Source organism: Melozone crissalis, unplaced genomic scaffold (assembly GCF_028551555.1).
Source record: "Melozone crissalis strain CALT ecotype California unplaced genomic scaffold, PUWL_Pcris_2 ptg000069l_1, whole genome shotgun sequence".
Classification (NCBI taxonomy): domain Eukaryota; kingdom Metazoa; phylum Chordata; class Aves; order Passeriformes; family Passerellidae; genus Melozone; species Melozone crissalis.
This window is the reverse complement of record NW_026535847.1, coordinates 477258-495474: the sequence shown is the minus strand read 5'-3', so window position 1 is coordinate 495474 and position 18217 is coordinate 477258. Positions and strand designations below refer to the sequence as shown.

At 43.6% G+C, this 18217-nt stretch overlaps 1 protein-coding gene across 2 annotated transcripts in view; it reads left to right on the top strand.

The window, feature by feature from the left end:
* The first annotated feature begins 10846 nt into the window (after window positions 1-10846).
* LOC128946026 (zinc finger protein 131-like) overlaps window positions 10847-18217 on the top strand; it is a 29046-nt gene continuing 21675 nt past the window's right edge. The window contains exons 1-3 of one of the 2 annotated variants that reach the window (XM_054289969.1): window positions 10847-10973; window positions 15416-15517; window positions 17162-17306. In XM_054289969.1, coding sequence (XP_054145944.1) covers window positions 10850-10973; window positions 15416-15517; window positions 17162-17306 — 371 coding nt within the window. In that variant the 5' untranslated portion in view covers window positions 10847-10849. The remainder of the gene's footprint in view (window positions 10974-15415; window positions 15518-17161; window positions 17307-18217) is intronic. The other variant, XM_054289968.1, reaches the window with a different exon arrangement.

Sequence of the window (18217 nt, the reverse complement as noted above, 5' to 3'; positions counted from 1 at the left end):
GTTCACCTTAGGCCAGAAGATGACTCTGCTAGGGTCTGTCATGGTCCGTCCTAGTGGACAGATGACCTGATGGTTCGTAGGAATGATCTCAGAGTGCAAAAACCAACACGGTACAAATGGGTTTGCAGTGATGATAAAATCAAATGCAGTTTTATTAAAATAATCACAGCAAAAATGCGATAGAGGGATTAAGGGAGAGGAAAAGAGAGAGAAAGAGAGAGAGAGAGAGAGAGAGAGAGAGAGAGAAGGGGAGAGGGGATATAGCTACCAACGCAGAGACGAAGTTTTTTGGTCCAGTCCAGCCAAGGGTCTGCCTGCTACGCTGGGGAGATCTCAAAGGCTCTAGCTAACTCAGAGGTTTTTATTACTGAAAATTGTGAGGGGGGGGGGGGAACAGATACAATAGGGAACAGATGTAACAGGTAGTCTATGTTCTCAGCAGTAAATGAGAGCCATTGTTTTCTCGGTCCAGTGGTCACAATCTACAGGCAAACATCTTGCTTTGGTCAGCTTGCCTTCCCCACACACCTCCCCCGGGCTGGGGGTTTCAGTCCCAGTCCTTGGAAGGAGCAGAGGGGCCTTTTAGGAGTTTCATGTCTCAGTCATTGATGGAGAATCTTCTTACATCTCAGTCTGTCAGTCACAGTGGTTGTAAAACAGATGAGGGTCTTCTGTGGGAGACCACCTGAAACTCAGGAGAAGTCCAGCCAGGCCAAGAGGTGGGACAGCTTCCAAAGCTGCTATTGTTGCAAACGGAGCATGGTGACCTTTTCTTAGCATACAGCAAACACACTTGTGAAAACAATAGCTTAACACTGAGCTTTCAGGTCTCAGGGCCCATGGCGTGTGACTTTTCTCCTTCAGAGCCAGATATAGACGGGGAGGGGGTCTTCTTTTCAGTGGTCTCCCAAGGATGATCGTGAGGCAGATGAGGGAAAATTTGGACAGACTCTCACAGGGTCCCATACAGTGTCTGCAGTGCTGGAAGTAAAAGGCAGACACTGGCTTTCCCCACAAAGGTTCCTGAAGTACCAATGGTAGAACAAGATGATGTAGAGATTGTAGTCACTAACTTTGTGAACCCAACTTCTTTTCTCACTGGGATACAGGAGAACCAGTGATTCATGATTGCCTGGAAGCTATCAAGGCCGCCTAATCCAACCATCTGGATTTGAAGGATACCCCCTTTGATAATGCAGAGACCTGGTTCACCGATGGGAGTAGTTATGTCATCAGCGGAAAGAGACATGCTAGGTATGCTGTCACCACTTGCAGAGAGGTAACAGAGTCTAGACTGCTATCAACAAACACCTCTGCACAAAAGACAGAGAACTGGCAAACTCAAAGTGTGCATTTGAGGTTGTACATGCACATGGAGCAATTTGGATGCACAAGAAAGAATGAAACTGTTAGAAGCTGTCCAGCTACCTGAGAATGCATATCAAGGCATACCAGAAAGTGATCTCAGAATTGGAAGAAGGAAATGGTCTGGTGGGCAGAGAGGCAAAAGAAGCAGCAAAAGGTGAGATTCCCACTGAGGGAGCCCTAATTCCAGATGACCCTTGAAGGTAAGCTAGAATAAAAACAGAAAGTTAATCCAAGATCAAGAAGGGATAAATGACAAAGAGAGGTGGGCTACTATTAACAAGAAGCTAGTAATCCCTTCCCATTTGTTGTGGTCACTAAGAAGGGAGAAGCACCAGAAAGTACACTGGGGAGTTGATGCCCTGAACACCTATCTGATTGAAAGAAGTGTTACCAGGAATTTATATGCCACTATTACTCAAGTGACCCAACAGTGTGATCTTGGCCTCCAGACTAACCCCAAAAATACCCCCACGCCAAAACTTGGTCAGATTGGGAAGGGCCATGGACTGGGACAGCAGTGGCAAATTGACTTTTCAGAACTCCGAAGGAAAGGGGGGTATCGGTATTTATTGGAATTGACAGATACATTTTCAGGGTGGCCAGAAGCATTCCCCACCAGGACTACCAAGGCTCGGGAGGTGACCAGGGTATTATTACAAGAAATAATACCACACTTTGGAGTTCCAGCCATGATGTCCTCAGACAGAGGATCACCTTTCATTTCCAAGGTAGTGTAACAAATTAGAAGGCATCTAGGCATGGATTGAGAACTTCAAACTCCATACCACCCCCAATCGAGTGGCCAGGTGGAAAAAATGAACCATTTGATTAAGCAAGAAATTGGCCCCAAGCTCTTCCACTGGCATTGCTGCGAATTCAAACTAAACCTAGAGCCAAAGAAAGGTTGAGTCCCTTTAAAATGCTTTATGGAAGACCATATGGTATACAAAAGGGGATGTCTACACACATCAGAGAGGTGACATTGGCCACATACATGGTGGCTTTAAGTAAAATTGAAAAACATGTGGCTGGAACTCGGAGCAGGGAGCTGGTATGTAACATCCAACCTGACGATTATGTATATGCTAAATTTCTAACAGAAAAGACTTTGGAACCACAGTGGGAAGGGCCATTCCAGGTGCTTCTCACCATTTTCACCACGATTAAGATCAAGGAGTAGACTGCCTGGATCCACTACTCTCGAGTGAAGAAGGCCCCAGAAGCCCCTTGGAAAGTGACGCCGGGAGACAATGTCCTGGGTTGACTATATGATGCTTTTATCCCCAATCGACTCATTCTGTTTATGTTGAATAATAAGTTTTATACCTTTAAGAGTGTTCCAGAGAGTGAAGGGGGGGAGAGAAGAAGCACGCAGTTTGTTTTCAGACACTGCACTCCTCCTCCACATTCCTGCTCCTGGACTGTGTTGTCTGTGGATGAACAGACAGCGAGACAGAGCTCTTTTGCTTTTTAGTTAGTTTTTAGCTAGCTGAGGCAAAGAAGTTCCCTGGACTGTTTTTTTTTCCTTTTTCTTTGGACCTCTTGAAACTGCTCTGGACTGAACACCCAGGAGAGCACCGGCAGCTGCAGCTGTGGCCCACCGGGCCGGGCCTGGCCTGCGACAATTCCAGCACTGGAGGGACTGATCAGAGACTGAGTGAGCTGAGCTTCAACTCGGGGTTTTCTCAGTTTGTCATCTCTTTTAGAGTGGCAAGGGGTCTCATTGTTTGATATTGTTTTGGTTTTATTGTTTAATAAACAGTTTTTTTCCACCTTTCTCCAAGGAGGTATTTTTTCCCTCCCGGACCAGTTGGGGGGAGGGGCCGATTGGATCTGCTTTACCCACCGGAGCTCCTTTGGGGGATTCTTCCCCAAATTTGCTCTAAACCTGGACAAATACATAAGACTAAAACTTACTTGGGCAAAATAAGTATATTGCGGCCGGGAGTAGTTAGTAATTTCATTTGCAGAATTGTTCTATGTGTAATTGCAATTCAAGTCTTAGAATTAGAAGGTACCTCTATCCAAAACAATGTTGAATAGCCTTGGTTCCAAGCTTTTATTTGGTACACTAGATCCATGGGAAAACATTCTGATGTAAAAGATTTAAACCTATCAACTGTGGTAATGCATGGGAATCGGGTATATGGGAAGCAGGAGTAGCAAGAATGGAGACTGTGAACACTTCAAGGGGTCAAAGGAAAAGAAATCAGGGTAGGATGCCAGATGATCAATGGGACCATAAGAGAGCAAATCAAATTAGTGTTTCAGCTTTTCCTACATGCATACATAAACCAAGAGGTTTATAATGGCCCAAGTAAATCAGGCTGTTGGTATAATTTCACATTAATACAGCCTGTAGAGGTGACCTGCCTCTGGGCTCATAATATTATTGGGCTCTCATTCAAATTTAAAATAGATGAGATTAAAAATAGATTAAGATCTCTTACAACAACAGAACCTCATACAACTCACACCAGTATTCAAGTAACTCAAACCCAAACCAAACTTGAAACTAAGGTCTATGAAATAGGCCCATACATAATAAAGAATATGGGTCAACAACAACTGTTGTTTAATCCAGAGTGGTCTCTCAAATATGTCGAATTACTGATACAAATCAACATATGAGAAATCCAACCATCCTGTTCCTCTTTCCTAAGGACATCCTTCGAGGGCTGGACAATGTGGTTACAAAGACAAATACCCCTCAAAAACAGAATAAGAAGGGATTTAACTGGGATATTAGAGACAGGATTGGGAGTTTTAAACAGAATTTACTCAGAAATATTAATGAACAAGCTGGCCACTGCAACAAGTGATCTAACAAAACTAAAACAGCCCCTGCAGTCATCTTTATTGGCATTAGGAACTAGTCAGTGGCAAATTTCAAAAGTGCTACTAAAATGAGAAAAGGATGGGGACCAAGACCACAAGTAGATAGTAGAGGTACTTAGTATAGTTCAAGTTAACGTGTCTTTAGCTTTCAGTTGTATACAAGCACAATTATGGATGCAGGCAACAGCAGCCTTGATCATACGGAAAGAGGGTGAAGGTAATTTTCCAGTTGAGATCTGAAATATTGTTTGGGATAATGTGATTAATTTTGAAAGAAAGTTCCAATCTTGGTGGACTATGGTAAATTTTACCTACGATTCTGCTTCTAATGTGGCCACTGCCTTTGTACTTACTCTACATAATGCCACTGTTTATGTTATTCACCCCATCGTTGCACTAGGATTAAACCATGAGAAAATGGTGATTTATCATTCGGAACATAGAGTGTGGGCACAAAAGATGAATAAGAAGTGGCAAACAGTAAACTTAGAATCTTGTGTTACCCGGGAACAACTAGGATTCATCTGTGAAAGCAACACTACTGATGCTCAAGATGTGTGTCTTGACACTGAACAAAGTATTTGCCACTTCAAGATTCATCCAGTCACTAATCAGAAAACTGTGTTTGTATACACTGGTAAAAGTTGTGTATGCGTAAGGACTGCTTGTACTTTTGCAGCAATTGATAACAACAGTGTAGTTTTACCTAGTAAAAATAATTCTAGTTTTTGTATTTGTAATTTTGTTAAGATTATCGGGTGTGATTTTTCATATTTGGCACCAGTGAAATCCCACCAGCTGATCAGAAACAATTACACAATGTATCACAGGCTATCACCTACTCCTATTGGAATGGACCTTACATTAGTAAGACAATTAATTAAACACCAAGACCTAATTGAGATTTTGAAGAAGATCCAGAAAAGCAGAGAAAATACTCTAATTACGGTCCATCATAATGCAAAAGAAAAAAGCAGAATTCTGCAAAAAATAAAACAAGATGGAGATCATAATTGGTGGGATGTAATCTTTGGATGGTCACCAACTGCAACTGGGATTTTCAATACATTGTGCCACCCCATTGTAGTTTTATTGATATTAGCTGGGGTGAGTTTATAGTGCTAATTTGGAATTGGAGAATACTACAACAAATAGCGGTGTTGACCTCCTTATCAAATGTACATGGAAAAGCATTAAGAGGCATCTATTATCGTAGAAATTTGTACTAAGTAAATTTTGGATTTTTTTGTTTAGTCTTTTACCTTGGGTGCTCACAAAAAGGCCTGCAGAGAGAACAAAGGAGATGCAAGGCTACTTAAAAGGAATGCAACCATCCAAGCTGAAGAGAGATAAGAAGGCCCACCCCCTTGCCTTTCGCTGACCTTGAGACTGAAGGAGACAGAAAAACTGAATCTGGGTTATAAGCACCACATTACAACTACGTGACTGAAGAACTGCACAGGCTCATAAAATTTATAAGACAGTTTAATGCATATGCATATGCATATGTCTTTTATGCATATGCAACAGGTTAGAGGATAAAGTAGTGTCACAATCTGTCCTTACAAACGGGTTTCGTGATGGTTCGTGGGGTGATCTCAGGGTGCAAAACAACTGACACGGTACAAGGGGGTTTGCAGTGATAATCAAAACAAATGCACCTTTATTGAAATAACCACAGCAAAAATGTGTTGGGGAGGAATCGGGGAAAAAGGGAGAAAATAAGGGAAAAGAGGGAGGAAAAAGAATGGGTATATAGCTACCAAACGTAGTACACCGGAGTCCTTTGGTGTTCAGCCAATGGAGTTCACCAGGCCACGTCCAGGGAGATCTCAGAGGCGCAGTTCATCTGGACCCCAATTATACTCTTTTTCGATGGGGGAAGGGGAAATGGATTTTGCAACCGAATTAAAGGTAGTTTATTGTATCTTCGGGGGGAAAGAATGGTGTTTGGAAAAGGGGTACACGCAGTCCATGTTTGGCAGTGGGTGAGAGCTTTAGGTCTGGGACTATGCGAAATAACAGTCGGAGCCACTAGTTCCGGCAGCTACCCCACCCTGCGTGGGCACTGTGAAAAATGTTTTTGTGATTCGTGTCACTTGGCAATGGAATCAGCAAATGCTTGTATCTGTTGTGTCGAAAGTGGACACGGTCCCTGGGATAACTACAAAGAACAGTTTTGAAGCTTTCTGACCAAATAGCCAAATAAAGCATTGAACAAAAAAAAAAAAAAAAAAAAAAAAAAGTATAGTAGAGTCAAGAGATGAGGTGGCAAAAATGACTGATGCGTATAATAAAATAGAGGAAGTTGTGGTAAAGCTAAGGGATATTGCAACAAAGTGACTAAATGCTTATGTATAACAAAAAGCTTGATGCACTTGTACGAGACGAAAATTATTTAGCAGACACTGGTGAAGGGCCTCCCTCCAGACTACGAGCAGGACCAGAAGCCAACAACCACCTGGAAAGATTATGAAATTGCTGATCCCAGCTTATTGATATTTGCTGATTTGGACTAACACAAGCAGACTGGAAAATGCTTTGTAGGCCTAAAAACAGTATATATACCTTACCGAACTTGTAAGTGGTGTGTACCGTGAGTGGAGCGGTGACTCCCCGGCCACCCAGCGCTGTTTGCTTTCTTTCTTTAAAATAAAAGATATAGAAATAAAATTCGGTTTGGCTATTGAAATTTTATTATCAGCACTACCTGCTCCCCTGCGAAGAGAGCTAGCGACACGGAAGCGGGCCAATCCTAGGTGAAGTAGCCCCCCTGCCCCCTCCCCCCGCCGTTCCCAGGCTCTACCCGGCCGGCTGCGGCGCCTCACGGCAACGTCACCCACCCCCAACGGCCGGTACCCACCCGCAGCCATACGGTGCTGACACACGCACACATCCCATACTACAACTCTCAGGCTGCTCCGAGCAGTCGAACCACGTCCCTCACTACCTGCGCACCCTGTCGTGTGAAAGGTGACCCTACCGTCACTTCCGCACGCTGTGCAAGCCGGGAATGCGAGTAGCGATTGGCCGGCGCCTGCCCTGCTTTTCACCGTGTAGGGGAGCAGGAAGCGGTAACGGCAAAGCGAGCGCGGCAGGGTGAGGGGCTCCTTACGGTGAGTTACCCAGCAGAACTGCCTCCAGAGTGTGACCCAGCCGGGAATTGAAAAGGAATCGATTTAATGCGCCCTTTGATGACGTAATAACGACTAACGAGGTGGCGGTGTGCTAAACGCATGGTTCGGGCCGGCACTGGTTGGGTCCCTTCCTCAGGGGAGCCCTTGTGGGATACTTGCGCCTGCCGGTGGTTGCGCACACCTCTCTCTGAATGCCCATGCCCGGCAGGCACTTAGCACTGATTAGGCCTTCTGCCGCTTCTGAGACTCGGCGGACGCACATTTGCTTCCCCGCCTGAGGCGGGCTCTGCTGCCGCCTTACGATTGGCTGGGTTAGCGCAGACTACTGTCAGCGCCCGCCAGTGGGGCTGCGGCGGTCCGCGGGGCTGTGAGGGGCTTTGACGGGGCTGGGCCTCGGCCTCACTTTCGAGAGCTTCGCGCTGACTCGAGCCAGCGGGAACTACAAGGGGTTTTGGCGGCGGGTCGCAGTTCTGCCTCTCAGCTGCTATGGACAACGTGAGGCTTCTGCCCCTTGAAAGTGTGACACCCCAATGTATGCCCCGCCCTACTTGTCAGGGCGTGGGTGCCTTGGTCACCTCTGTCTTAGCGATAGCGAGGCCTTGTATGTGATTGAGAGGGAACTGAGGGGCTGGTTTATGTCCTTGCTCTGTGGTTGCTATCTTTGAAGAAAAATAAATAGAAAAGCGCACAAGAAATTCTCATGTCTGTGTTATTTTCAAGCAACTACTGCTGTTACCCACCAAACACCCCTCATTTTCTTTTCCTGATGTGGCTACAATGAGATGGCAGGGGTTTGGCCAGTGCTCAGTCTGCTGTTCTGTGTTGTCTGCTTTGCCTGCGTGCATTTGGATACAATACATATAGACAAAGAAAACAAATATCTTGTGCCTGGAATAAGAGGAATTCCTGTTGAAGTGCAGGAGGGTGGAAGTAATAAAATGGCTTTATTGAGGTAGATTTATAAGAAAAAAATTGCTAATTGTGTGCATATTATGAGATGCATCTAGTATCAGAAGTTAATAAGGTTAAGTCAGTAGTCAACTGGGTCTACTGAAAAATCCACGTAAATAATGGAATTAATCCAGTTTTCATCACTCATAAATGAGTCTGCATCTAAGTGTCTACTTGGATCGCTTCTGTCTGCCTTCCTTGGTATCTTGGTTTTTCTCTGAGGACTGCATTTCATTTCTTGCTCCAAAGTAGTCATGCTCTCATTGAACATATGCTGTTCTGTTGGGCTTTCTTCTGCAATACCACTGAGTTTGAAATGAGAAGATTGAATGAATGCTGCAACTATATTTAGATGGGCGATAAATTAACTTTTTTTTACTAGTCTTGTGTTACTTCAGAACAAATTATCTATCATAAGTTGTTTTTTATTTGTGATTTTTAGTGTTCTGAGAGACTGAAACTTTTAAAAATTTCTTGAATTGGGGGCTTGCTCTGTTATTTTGGGGGTGTAAGATCTCCCTATAAACACAATTTGGAAGTAAATTCTGGATAGGTGGAAAAAATGAGATTTGAGCTTGAAATTTTGTTTGGTTTAACTTTTAGGGAATTACACTTTTAACTGCAAGTCATCTATCAATGTACAATATGTCAAAAGTGGGCAAGAAAATTAAACAGTGAAGTAAATGGCTGACAACTTTCTACATGAAACTTTATGGAATGATGGATGGAAGAAAGATGCTGATCATCTGTCTTAGAGCCATCATTAAAGATGAGGTGAAGGCAGCAGCATTCTTTTCCTTCAGCCTCACTTTCTCTTTTGCCCCCACAAGATCCTGATATGTATTTCAGCATCTGCTTGGCAAAGCAGTGATAGCAGATAAAACTAGACTTCCATAAGCTGTTGCTTCTGCTCTTTTCCGTCTCTTAGCAAAATGATTTATCCATGGGACAGTTTTTCTGAGATGCAAGAAATTGTGTTTTGTGGTGCAAATAGGAATTCCACAATTTATTTTACCTGATGTCGTACAATAACTTTGCTTTTATCATAACCAGGTAATTCCTCTTCAGTATGTGTTTGTTGGAAGCAAGGTAGAATTTACATATCTGCTCAGGGGTGTTATCAAGCATGGTGGCACCAGCTCAGGACTTTTCAATTCCAGTCACATACAAAAAATCTGCATAAGTTAGGGAACACTTGCTATCTAGTTTCTTCTAGCAGTCTAAAGAAAACTGCTTCTTAGCCACACCTAATTTTCCATCTCTATATTCAATTTTTGGTTTGATACTAGCAGCTCTCCTAACTTTCTTCCTTTTGTCCATACTAAGTACAAAAATAAGGGAATTTGAGACACACCCTTCACTATAAAAGTCATTCAAGCCTAATGACCATCTTCTTTCAGAAACCATATGTTCTTCAAAGTGAGTTAGACTATGACAAGAAACAAATTTCTGCATTAATGTGACTTTGAAATATCTTTGCTTTTTCTGTGGCATTCTCAGTGTGAGCCATGTGAATGTGGAAGTTGAAGATGAGTGCTGCTGCACAGATCTGAAGTAATTTTTCCCAGAGTTAATTTGTAAAATGCTTTCATTGAACCATTTGAACTCTCTCCAGAGATTCTTTTACATCAGCAGCACACCCTCTGTGTCTCATCCACAGGCACAGACTTCTGCTAAACTTTTTGAAGTTTGAGGATCTCTGCAACTCCCACCTCCAGCTATGTTTGTTGTATAAGTAAGGGAGGAATAGCCATGAGATTACAAGCCCATATGTCTCTTTTAAAAGTTGGCAAAGAATATTTCACCTTGTAGGGGGAGAAGTGTAAGAAGCCTGGGTGAATAAGAAGCTCTTTGCTCCTGGGTGTGACAACACATTAAATCCCTGGACACTCCTCTGTACCCAGAAGCTGAAAAGTGTTGTTTTATTACATCCTTATTTAAAGGAAGTAAACATCTTGCGTTTACTAGATACAAAATGTGACTTAAGTATGAAAAATTTTAGAACCATTCTTTCACAAAGAGGATTGATAAAATTGCAAGAAGTAACTATAAAGATTATGACATTATGTTGCCAAGATGGAGAATAGTTAGCTGTGGAGATGTTACACCCCTGCAGTATTTGCTTTGAGGGAGGTGGGTCCTTGCTGAATTTGTAGAATAAAGAAATGCATTTACGAACTTTGACTGTTTTTTCATGCTGTCGTGGTTTGAGACAAGTTAGGAGGAAACATTCTGAAATTGTCTCCTCTGAAAAAGGCAGGTCTTGGCACTCCCTCCCCCCAACGAAAGGAATTTCTTGGAGGAAAGTGAAAAAAACTGTTTATAAACTGTGTATAAATAAAGACATACTTCATTAACCCTCATGTTTCCTACCTGACAGCTAAAATCAGGTAAACCTGTTACCAAGACAGTTTGATGTTTCCATTGGTTTTTTAGTTTCTGAAAAGTGCTAGTTAGTTCATGTCTGTATAATAAGCTGACTGTGCGTAGTACTTTCTATGTGGCGCAGTATTCTTACTGTCCTACCACATCTTTTGCAGACTAATCCTTTTGCCATGGAAGCTGAAGAAATTATGGAATGTATCCAGGAATTCCCTGAACACTATAAAGTTATTTTGGATAGACTCAATGAACAACGTGAGCAGGACCAGTTTACAGATATCACACTGATTGTTGATGGTATGTATACACTTGAGAACCAGTTGGTACCTACAGAATTATGAAAGCTGTGCTGGGAAGCTGTTGGGTTTGTCATGGGTCAACTGTCAAACTGGGCTGCTAACATTCTTGGCTCTGTATTGGTGTGTGAGTTGCTTGCAGTTTCAGTTATTAATCTTGGGCTGAACAGTCTCCAGCAGAGATTAATAATTTTGTTTCTGCTTTTAATAGAATCCCAGAATGGCCTGGGCTAAAAGGGACCTTAAAGCTCATCTGGTTCTAACCCCCTGCCATGGGCAGGGACACCTTCCATTAGACCAGGTTACTTCCAGCCCCATCCAACCTAGCCTTGAACACTTCAGGGATGGGACAGCCACAGTTTCTCTGGTCAACCTGTGCCAGGGCCTCACCACTCTTGCAAGGAAGAATTTCTTCTTGACATCTAATCTAAATCTCCCCTCTTTTAGTTTAAAACCATTCCCACTTGTCCTATCACTATCTGCCCATGTAAAAAGTCACTCTTTTTTTAAGCCCCCTTTAGGCATTGGAAGGTGCTCTAAGGTCTCCTCAAAGCACTTTCTTCTCCAGGCTGAATAGCTCCAATTCTCTCTGCCTGTCTTCATAGGAGAGGTGTTTCAACCCTGTGAGCATCTTTGTGGCCTCCTCTGGACCCACTATAACAAGTCCACATTATTCTTGTGCTGAGGACTCTAGACCTGGATGCAGTGCTCCAGGTGGGGTTTCATGAGAGCAGAGTAGAGGGGGAGAGGAGGGAGCCCCTTCCGAACAAGGGGCTGAAGTTGTACAAATATTGGTTGATTATTTAAAAAGAAAAAAAAAAAAAAGAAAAACCAGCTTGAAATAAGGTCAACTTCTTGCTTCTTGGCTATCTGCCTACTATTTTAATCTATAGTTAAAATAGGGTAGAACAACTCACTTATCTTTATCTATGTGTTCTAAAGACATAAGTATTAGTTTAAAGGGAAGATGGAGATGCAAATGCTTATTATCTCATTAGAAAAGGTGGTGTCTGATAGGTCTCCCAAGATTGCTTCTTATCCCAAGCATGTTTTAGAACGGATGAGCACTTCAGTGAAGATAGGCAGTGTCCACTAGGACAGACCTAAATAAAGGAGTACCACCTGATCCTTACAAGGATAGCAAGAATTCACTTGAAAGAAAAGGTACCTACAGAGCCTGGATTAGAAAAAAGTAAGCAAATGAAGAAAAAAATCATTATTTGGAATCACCATAGTTTCACTGATAGCACTTGCACAAAACTTATCCTGAATGTTTGTGCCTGCTCTAGTATTACCAAATCCATGTATTGAGCTCAAAACTGTTTTCTTGTGCAGCTGTGTAGTTCTAATACATGTTGGTTCTCCTTCCTCCATCCCATGGAGCCTTCTGGATGTTCATGCCTGGACCAGGGAGAAGGCAACACCATGATGGGAATACACAGTCTGGAAAACAGGAAGAATAGAGCTAAACCAATTTTGTTTTGCAGGGATCTTTATGATGGCAGAAATGATGATTAAATACATCCATATGTAAGAGCAGCAAAATCTGAGGAGAGCTTTGTGTTGATTTTGCACAGCCTAGATTTTGGTAGCAGAGGAGGGCCACAGAAGTAGCTTCCGTGAGAAGCTGCTAGAAGCTTCCACCATGTCCAACAGAGCCAATCTCTGATGGCTCTGAAGATTGACATGCTGCTGGCCCAATTAGAGAGGTTGGTAATGCCTCTGTGATGACATATTTGTGAAGAAAATCAAAACAGTGTGTGTGCAGTTTTTCCAGGGGTGGTGAGGTGCCGTGGCCGCTGCCATCTTGGTACAGCCTGTGGTGAGACTTGCCTGCCTGGCTGCTCCTAGCTGGCCTCCTGTAGCTAGCTGTGCCGTGAGAAGAAGGGCAGGAGTGGCGGCAGTGGCTTCTCCTTCCCAGCGCCCTGCATGAAGAGAGGTGTTAAATAGCACCAGTGCCAGCAGCTGCCACTGCCCACATAGTGGCAGCAGAGCCTCCTGGCCGCAAACATGGCGAGCAACTCACCAGTGCAGAACCTAAACAAGATTGACCTTTTGGCGCTGTGGCATCCTGCAGGAATCTTTGAATTGGTGGAACTTGTTGGCAATGGTACTTACGGACAGCAGTTTTTCTTCTAGTCAAAGAAGAGGAGGAAGTGAGGACATGTGAGGGAAAACAATATGGCGGTACCAAGGTCAGTGGAAAAAAAGAGGGGGAGGAGGTGCTCCAAGCCCCAGAGCCAAGATTCCTCTGCAGGCCGTGGTGAGGACTGATAAAGTAATCTGTTCCTCTGCAGCCCATGAAGTACACGGGGGATGCAGAGATCCACTCACAGCCCATGAAAGAAGTACTCACGCTGGAGCGGGTGGATGCTGGAGAAAGCTGTGATCTAGTAGGAGATCTGAATAGAGTGGGCCCGTGCTTCCACAGATAAAGAGAGAGAAGGCTCTTGCTTCCAAACTAGAGCAGCCTATCCTTAGAAGACTGAACCCTGTGAATTAGTGACCCATGCTGCAGCAGTTTCAGAAAGACTGTTTGCCTGTGACAGGGACTAAAATTGCAGCAATTTTGGCAGGACTGCTGCTCATGAGATTGGAGCCATGCTGGAGAAGTTCACAGAGAACTGTCTCCCGTGGGAGGGACCCCACGGCATAGCAGAGGAAAGACTCCTCTCCCCGAGTGAACAGAAAAAGGTCTTGGGTGACAAACTGACCAAAATCCCCACGCCCTGTCTCCCTGCACTGTTGGTGGGAAAGAGGGAGGGGTTGGGAGGGAAAAAAGGTGTTTCAAAGTCTTATTTCACTTCTCATTATCCTCTTCTGACTCTGTTAATAATAATTTTACCTTATACCTTTAAATTTGAATCTGTTTTGCCCTTGGAATGTTTTCTCCCAATCCTCATCTGTAGTGGATTGACATTGGCCCAACACCAGGCAACCATGAGAGTCACTCACTCACCCTCTGCTGCCACAGCTGAGCAGAGGAGAGAAAAAAAATTACTGAAGGGTTCATGAGTTGAGATAAGGACTAGGAGAAAAACACTTCAAGGGCAAAACAGGCTCAGCTTAGAGGTACAAAGTGAATTTATTACTAACAGAATCAGAGGAGGATAATGAGAAGTAAAATAAGCCCTTAAAACACCTTTTCCCCCCCACCCCTACTGACAGTGCAGACAGACAGGGCATGGGGGTTTTTGGGTCAGTTCATTACAGAGACTTTCTCCTGCTGCTCCAGGAGAGGAGTCCTTCCCCTGTGAGATCATGGGGTCCCTCCCACGGGAGACAGTTCCCCATTAACTTCTCCAGCATGGGTCTACTCTAATGGGCAGCAGTCTTACTGCACCTACTGCAATGTGAATCCCCCCAACAGGCAATCAATCCTCCCAAAACTGCTGTGACGTGGGTCACTCTTCACAGGGTGCAGTCCTCCAAAGACAGGCTGCTCCAGCCTGGAAGCAAGGGCCCTCTCTCTCCACTGGGTCTTCCACTGGATCACAGCCTCCTCCAGGCATCCACCTACTCTGGTGTGAGCACCTCCTCCATGAGCTGCAGGTGGATCTCTGCATCCCCCATGGACCCATGGGCTGCAGGGGGACAGCCTGCGTCACCATGGTCTTCACCACGGCCTGCAGAGGAATCTTGGCTCCAGCACCTGGAGCACCTCCTCCCTCTCCTTCTCCACTGACCTTGGTGTCGCCATGTTTTTTTCCCTCACATGTTCTCACCTCCTCCTCTTCTCTGACTAGAAGAAAACTGTGTGACTTTGCTTTGATTTTCTTCTTAAATATGTCATCATAGAGGCATTACCAACCTCTCACATTGGCCCAGTTTTGGCCAGCAGCATGTCCATCTTCAGAGCTATCAGGGATTGGCTCTGCTGGACATGGTGAGAGCTTCCAGCAGCTTCCCACAGGAGCCACCTCTGTGGCCCCCCTGCTACCAAAAACCAGGTCATGCAAAACCAATACATCATCTCGGCTCATGAGCCCTTTGTTAATTTTTTTCCCTCTTCTCTGCCCAACTGAGAACAAGAGAAGATGAGCGAACAGCTTTCATGGGTGCTTGGCATTTGACCCGTGTCAAACCACAACAAGCTTGGATAAAATCTGAGAATTGAGCCCAAGACACACAGGAAAAAGTTTGAACAGGAATTTCCCACAACTTAAATATTTGAAAAGAGAAGCACTCTTGCGTGAGTCCTTTAGCTGACTGAATTGAAGAGCTTCAACAAGGTCACTGATGTCTGCAAGGATCTGCATAAGATAGGACAGGCTAGCTGCAGTGGTATCCCATGTTACAAAGAGACATGCTAAGTAACTATGAGCTGCTGGAATAGATTTGTAGACTGGGTGATTCTGCAGCTGTTCTCTGCATCTGCACTTATTCTGCACTATGAGTGAAGAAGGTGTTATCCTAAACCAAATTTTTTCTCTCTCTTTGTAGGTCACCATTTCAAAGCTCATAAGGCTGTTCTTGCTGCCTGTAGCCAGTTCTTCTACAAATTCTTCCAAGATTTCACTCAGGAGCCCTTGGTGGAGATTGAAGGTAGTCTGATTCATGCAAATTAAAACCTTCAGAGTTGTGTGCTCATGCTCAAAATGAATGTAGTATCACTGGTATGGGCTTAAATGCATGCTTGATCATATTGATTGGTTTTCTAGATATCAGCTCTTGAGTTGTGAGGTAATGTTGTGGTTTAACCCTGACTGGCAACTAAGCACCACAGAGCCAGGCTGGCTCATTTTCCACCAGTGGGATGGGGGGGAGAATCAGAAGTGTAAAAGTGAGAAAGGAACTTGTGGATTGAGATAAAACCAGTTTAATAATTAAAAATAAATAGTAATTTTGTGAAAATTATAAGTGAAAGAGAAAAAAAGAGGGGAGAAACCCAAGGAAGACAAGTAATGCAAATTAAAACAGTTGCTTGCCACCAACTGACCAATGCCCAGCCAATCCCCCAGCAGTGGCCCCTCTACCTGCCTCCCACACACATTTTATATACTGAGCATGATGTCATATGTTTTGGAATATTCCTTTGGTCAGTTGGAGTCACCTGTCCTGGCTGTGTCTCCTACCAACTGCCCACACACCCCCAGTTTGCTCACTGTCAGGCCAGTGTGAGAAGCAGAAAAGGCCTTGGATCTGTGTAAGCGTTGCTCAGCAGTAACTGAAACAGCAGTGTGTTATCAACACTGTTTCAGCACAGGAAGGACATCGACCTCTTGGAGCAAGTCCAGAGGAGGCCACCAAGATGATCAGAGGGCTGGAGCACCTCTGCTATGAGGAAAGGCTAGGAGAATTGGGATTGTTCAGCCTGGAGAAGAAAAGCTTCAGGGTGACCTAATTGGGGCCTTCCACTACCTGAAGGGAGTCTATGGGAAAGATGGAGAGAGACTATTTACAAAGGTCTGGAGTGAAAAGACAAGAAGGAATGGCTTCACACTGGCAGACAGTAGGTTTAGATTAGATATTAGGAAAAAATTCTTTCTTGTGAGGGTAACGAGACCCTGTGCAGGTTGCCCAGAGAAGTTGTGGATTTTTCATCCCTGGAAGTGTTCAAGCCCAGGCTGGATGGAGTTTGGAACAACCTGGTTTAGTGGAAGGTATCTCTGCCCATGGCAGAGGGTTGAAACGAGATGATCTTTAAGGTCTCTTCCAACCCAAACCATTCTATGATTGAGCACAGATCCAAAACATAGCCCCATGCTAGCTACAATGAAGAAATTTAAATCTGTTCCAACCAAAACCAGTACAGGTAGCTATTGCCACTGAAAAAAAAAACTTTTCCAGAAGAAAAATTAAAAATAAAAAACATACCTTTGCTGGGATGGAAGAACAGCATAGATGTGGAGCAATACCTTCCTAGTAGGTAAAAAATTTCCTGGAGCAACGCAGCTTCTAATAACTTGCTGCTCAGAGATCTCTTGAGAGAGATCATATTTTTATGTTTAAATTTGAACTTTTTTATTTTATACAAGTACCTTTTTGTCCATCTTATCCTTTTTATCTTTGTCATGGAATGACTGTAGTTGTTCCACATTCACCTGTTTTTATAGTAGACTTTTTATTCCAATGTGAGCCTTTCAAGGGTGGCATCTTCTTGAAACTGGCTATTGGAGTACTGTGAGCAGGCAAGTTTGAAAGACTGAGGAAGTGTTAAAAGAGACTGTTTTTCTTGCTTGAAAACAGGTGTAAGCAACATGGCATTTCGTCACCTAATTGAGTTCACCTATACAGCAAAACTAATGGTCCAAGGTGAGGAAGAAGCAAATGATGTTTGGAAAGCAGCTGAGTATCTACAGATGTTAGAAGCTATCAAAGCACTTGAAATCAGGTAAACACATAAGCCTTTTTCTTCCCAACACAGAAATGTAGAGTCTTAAGAATCCTTGGATGAGAGCTGCCAGTATTTTCCAGTGCTCTTCTTTATCCTGAAACCTCCTAAACTCATGTGGTATTGTATACTCTTCTACTATAAGATAGGGGTCAGAATTATAAAAGCTAAACAAATAAATGTCACATTCTTTGGGCTAGAACTCGATGACAAGTGACATGGCTGGTAAATGTTGCAGACATTTTAGGGCTGTGACTTTGTGATAACTAATACCAGGCTTCTATACTGACTGCCCACACCTGATTGACAGCTGGCTGTACAGTGATGATATCTTTCAGGTAATTAGACCACATTGACAAGTTTGAAATACTCCTTTGATTTCATGCAGCTTTCTGCTTTCAAGAGAATAGGCAGTGATTTTAAAGGTTATTGTTGCAAATTTAGTGTCTCAAACTTCTTGAACAAATGTAGTTGTTATAATTGGTTTTATATGGGATCAGTACTTAATCAAATATTGCTCTAGCACCTTTTATCCAGTACAAGGAACTGTAATTCATTACCAAACTCCAACCTGAGAAAAGCAGGTGCCATTCCCATCATGCTATTTTTCTTCCCCTTCCTTCTCTTTCACAAAGTGCTGTCACGTTCTCATTTCTTCTGTATGCTATACTGTTCTTCTGTCATGAAGCAGGGGGAGTGGCAATAAATAACTCCCAGCATTACAGTTATCCTTGCTTTCTCTTCTAGAATGCTGAAAGGTCTTTGTGTTCAGGCTAAGGAAAGACTGTTGTTTCTTCTTTATCTACCCATAGACACACTAAGCTAAGGAGAATGGCTCTGACACGGAGTTCCTCTAGTAGCCAAACAAACAAAACCTCCATGACATGGTACCCTGGAAACTTGTTTTTCAA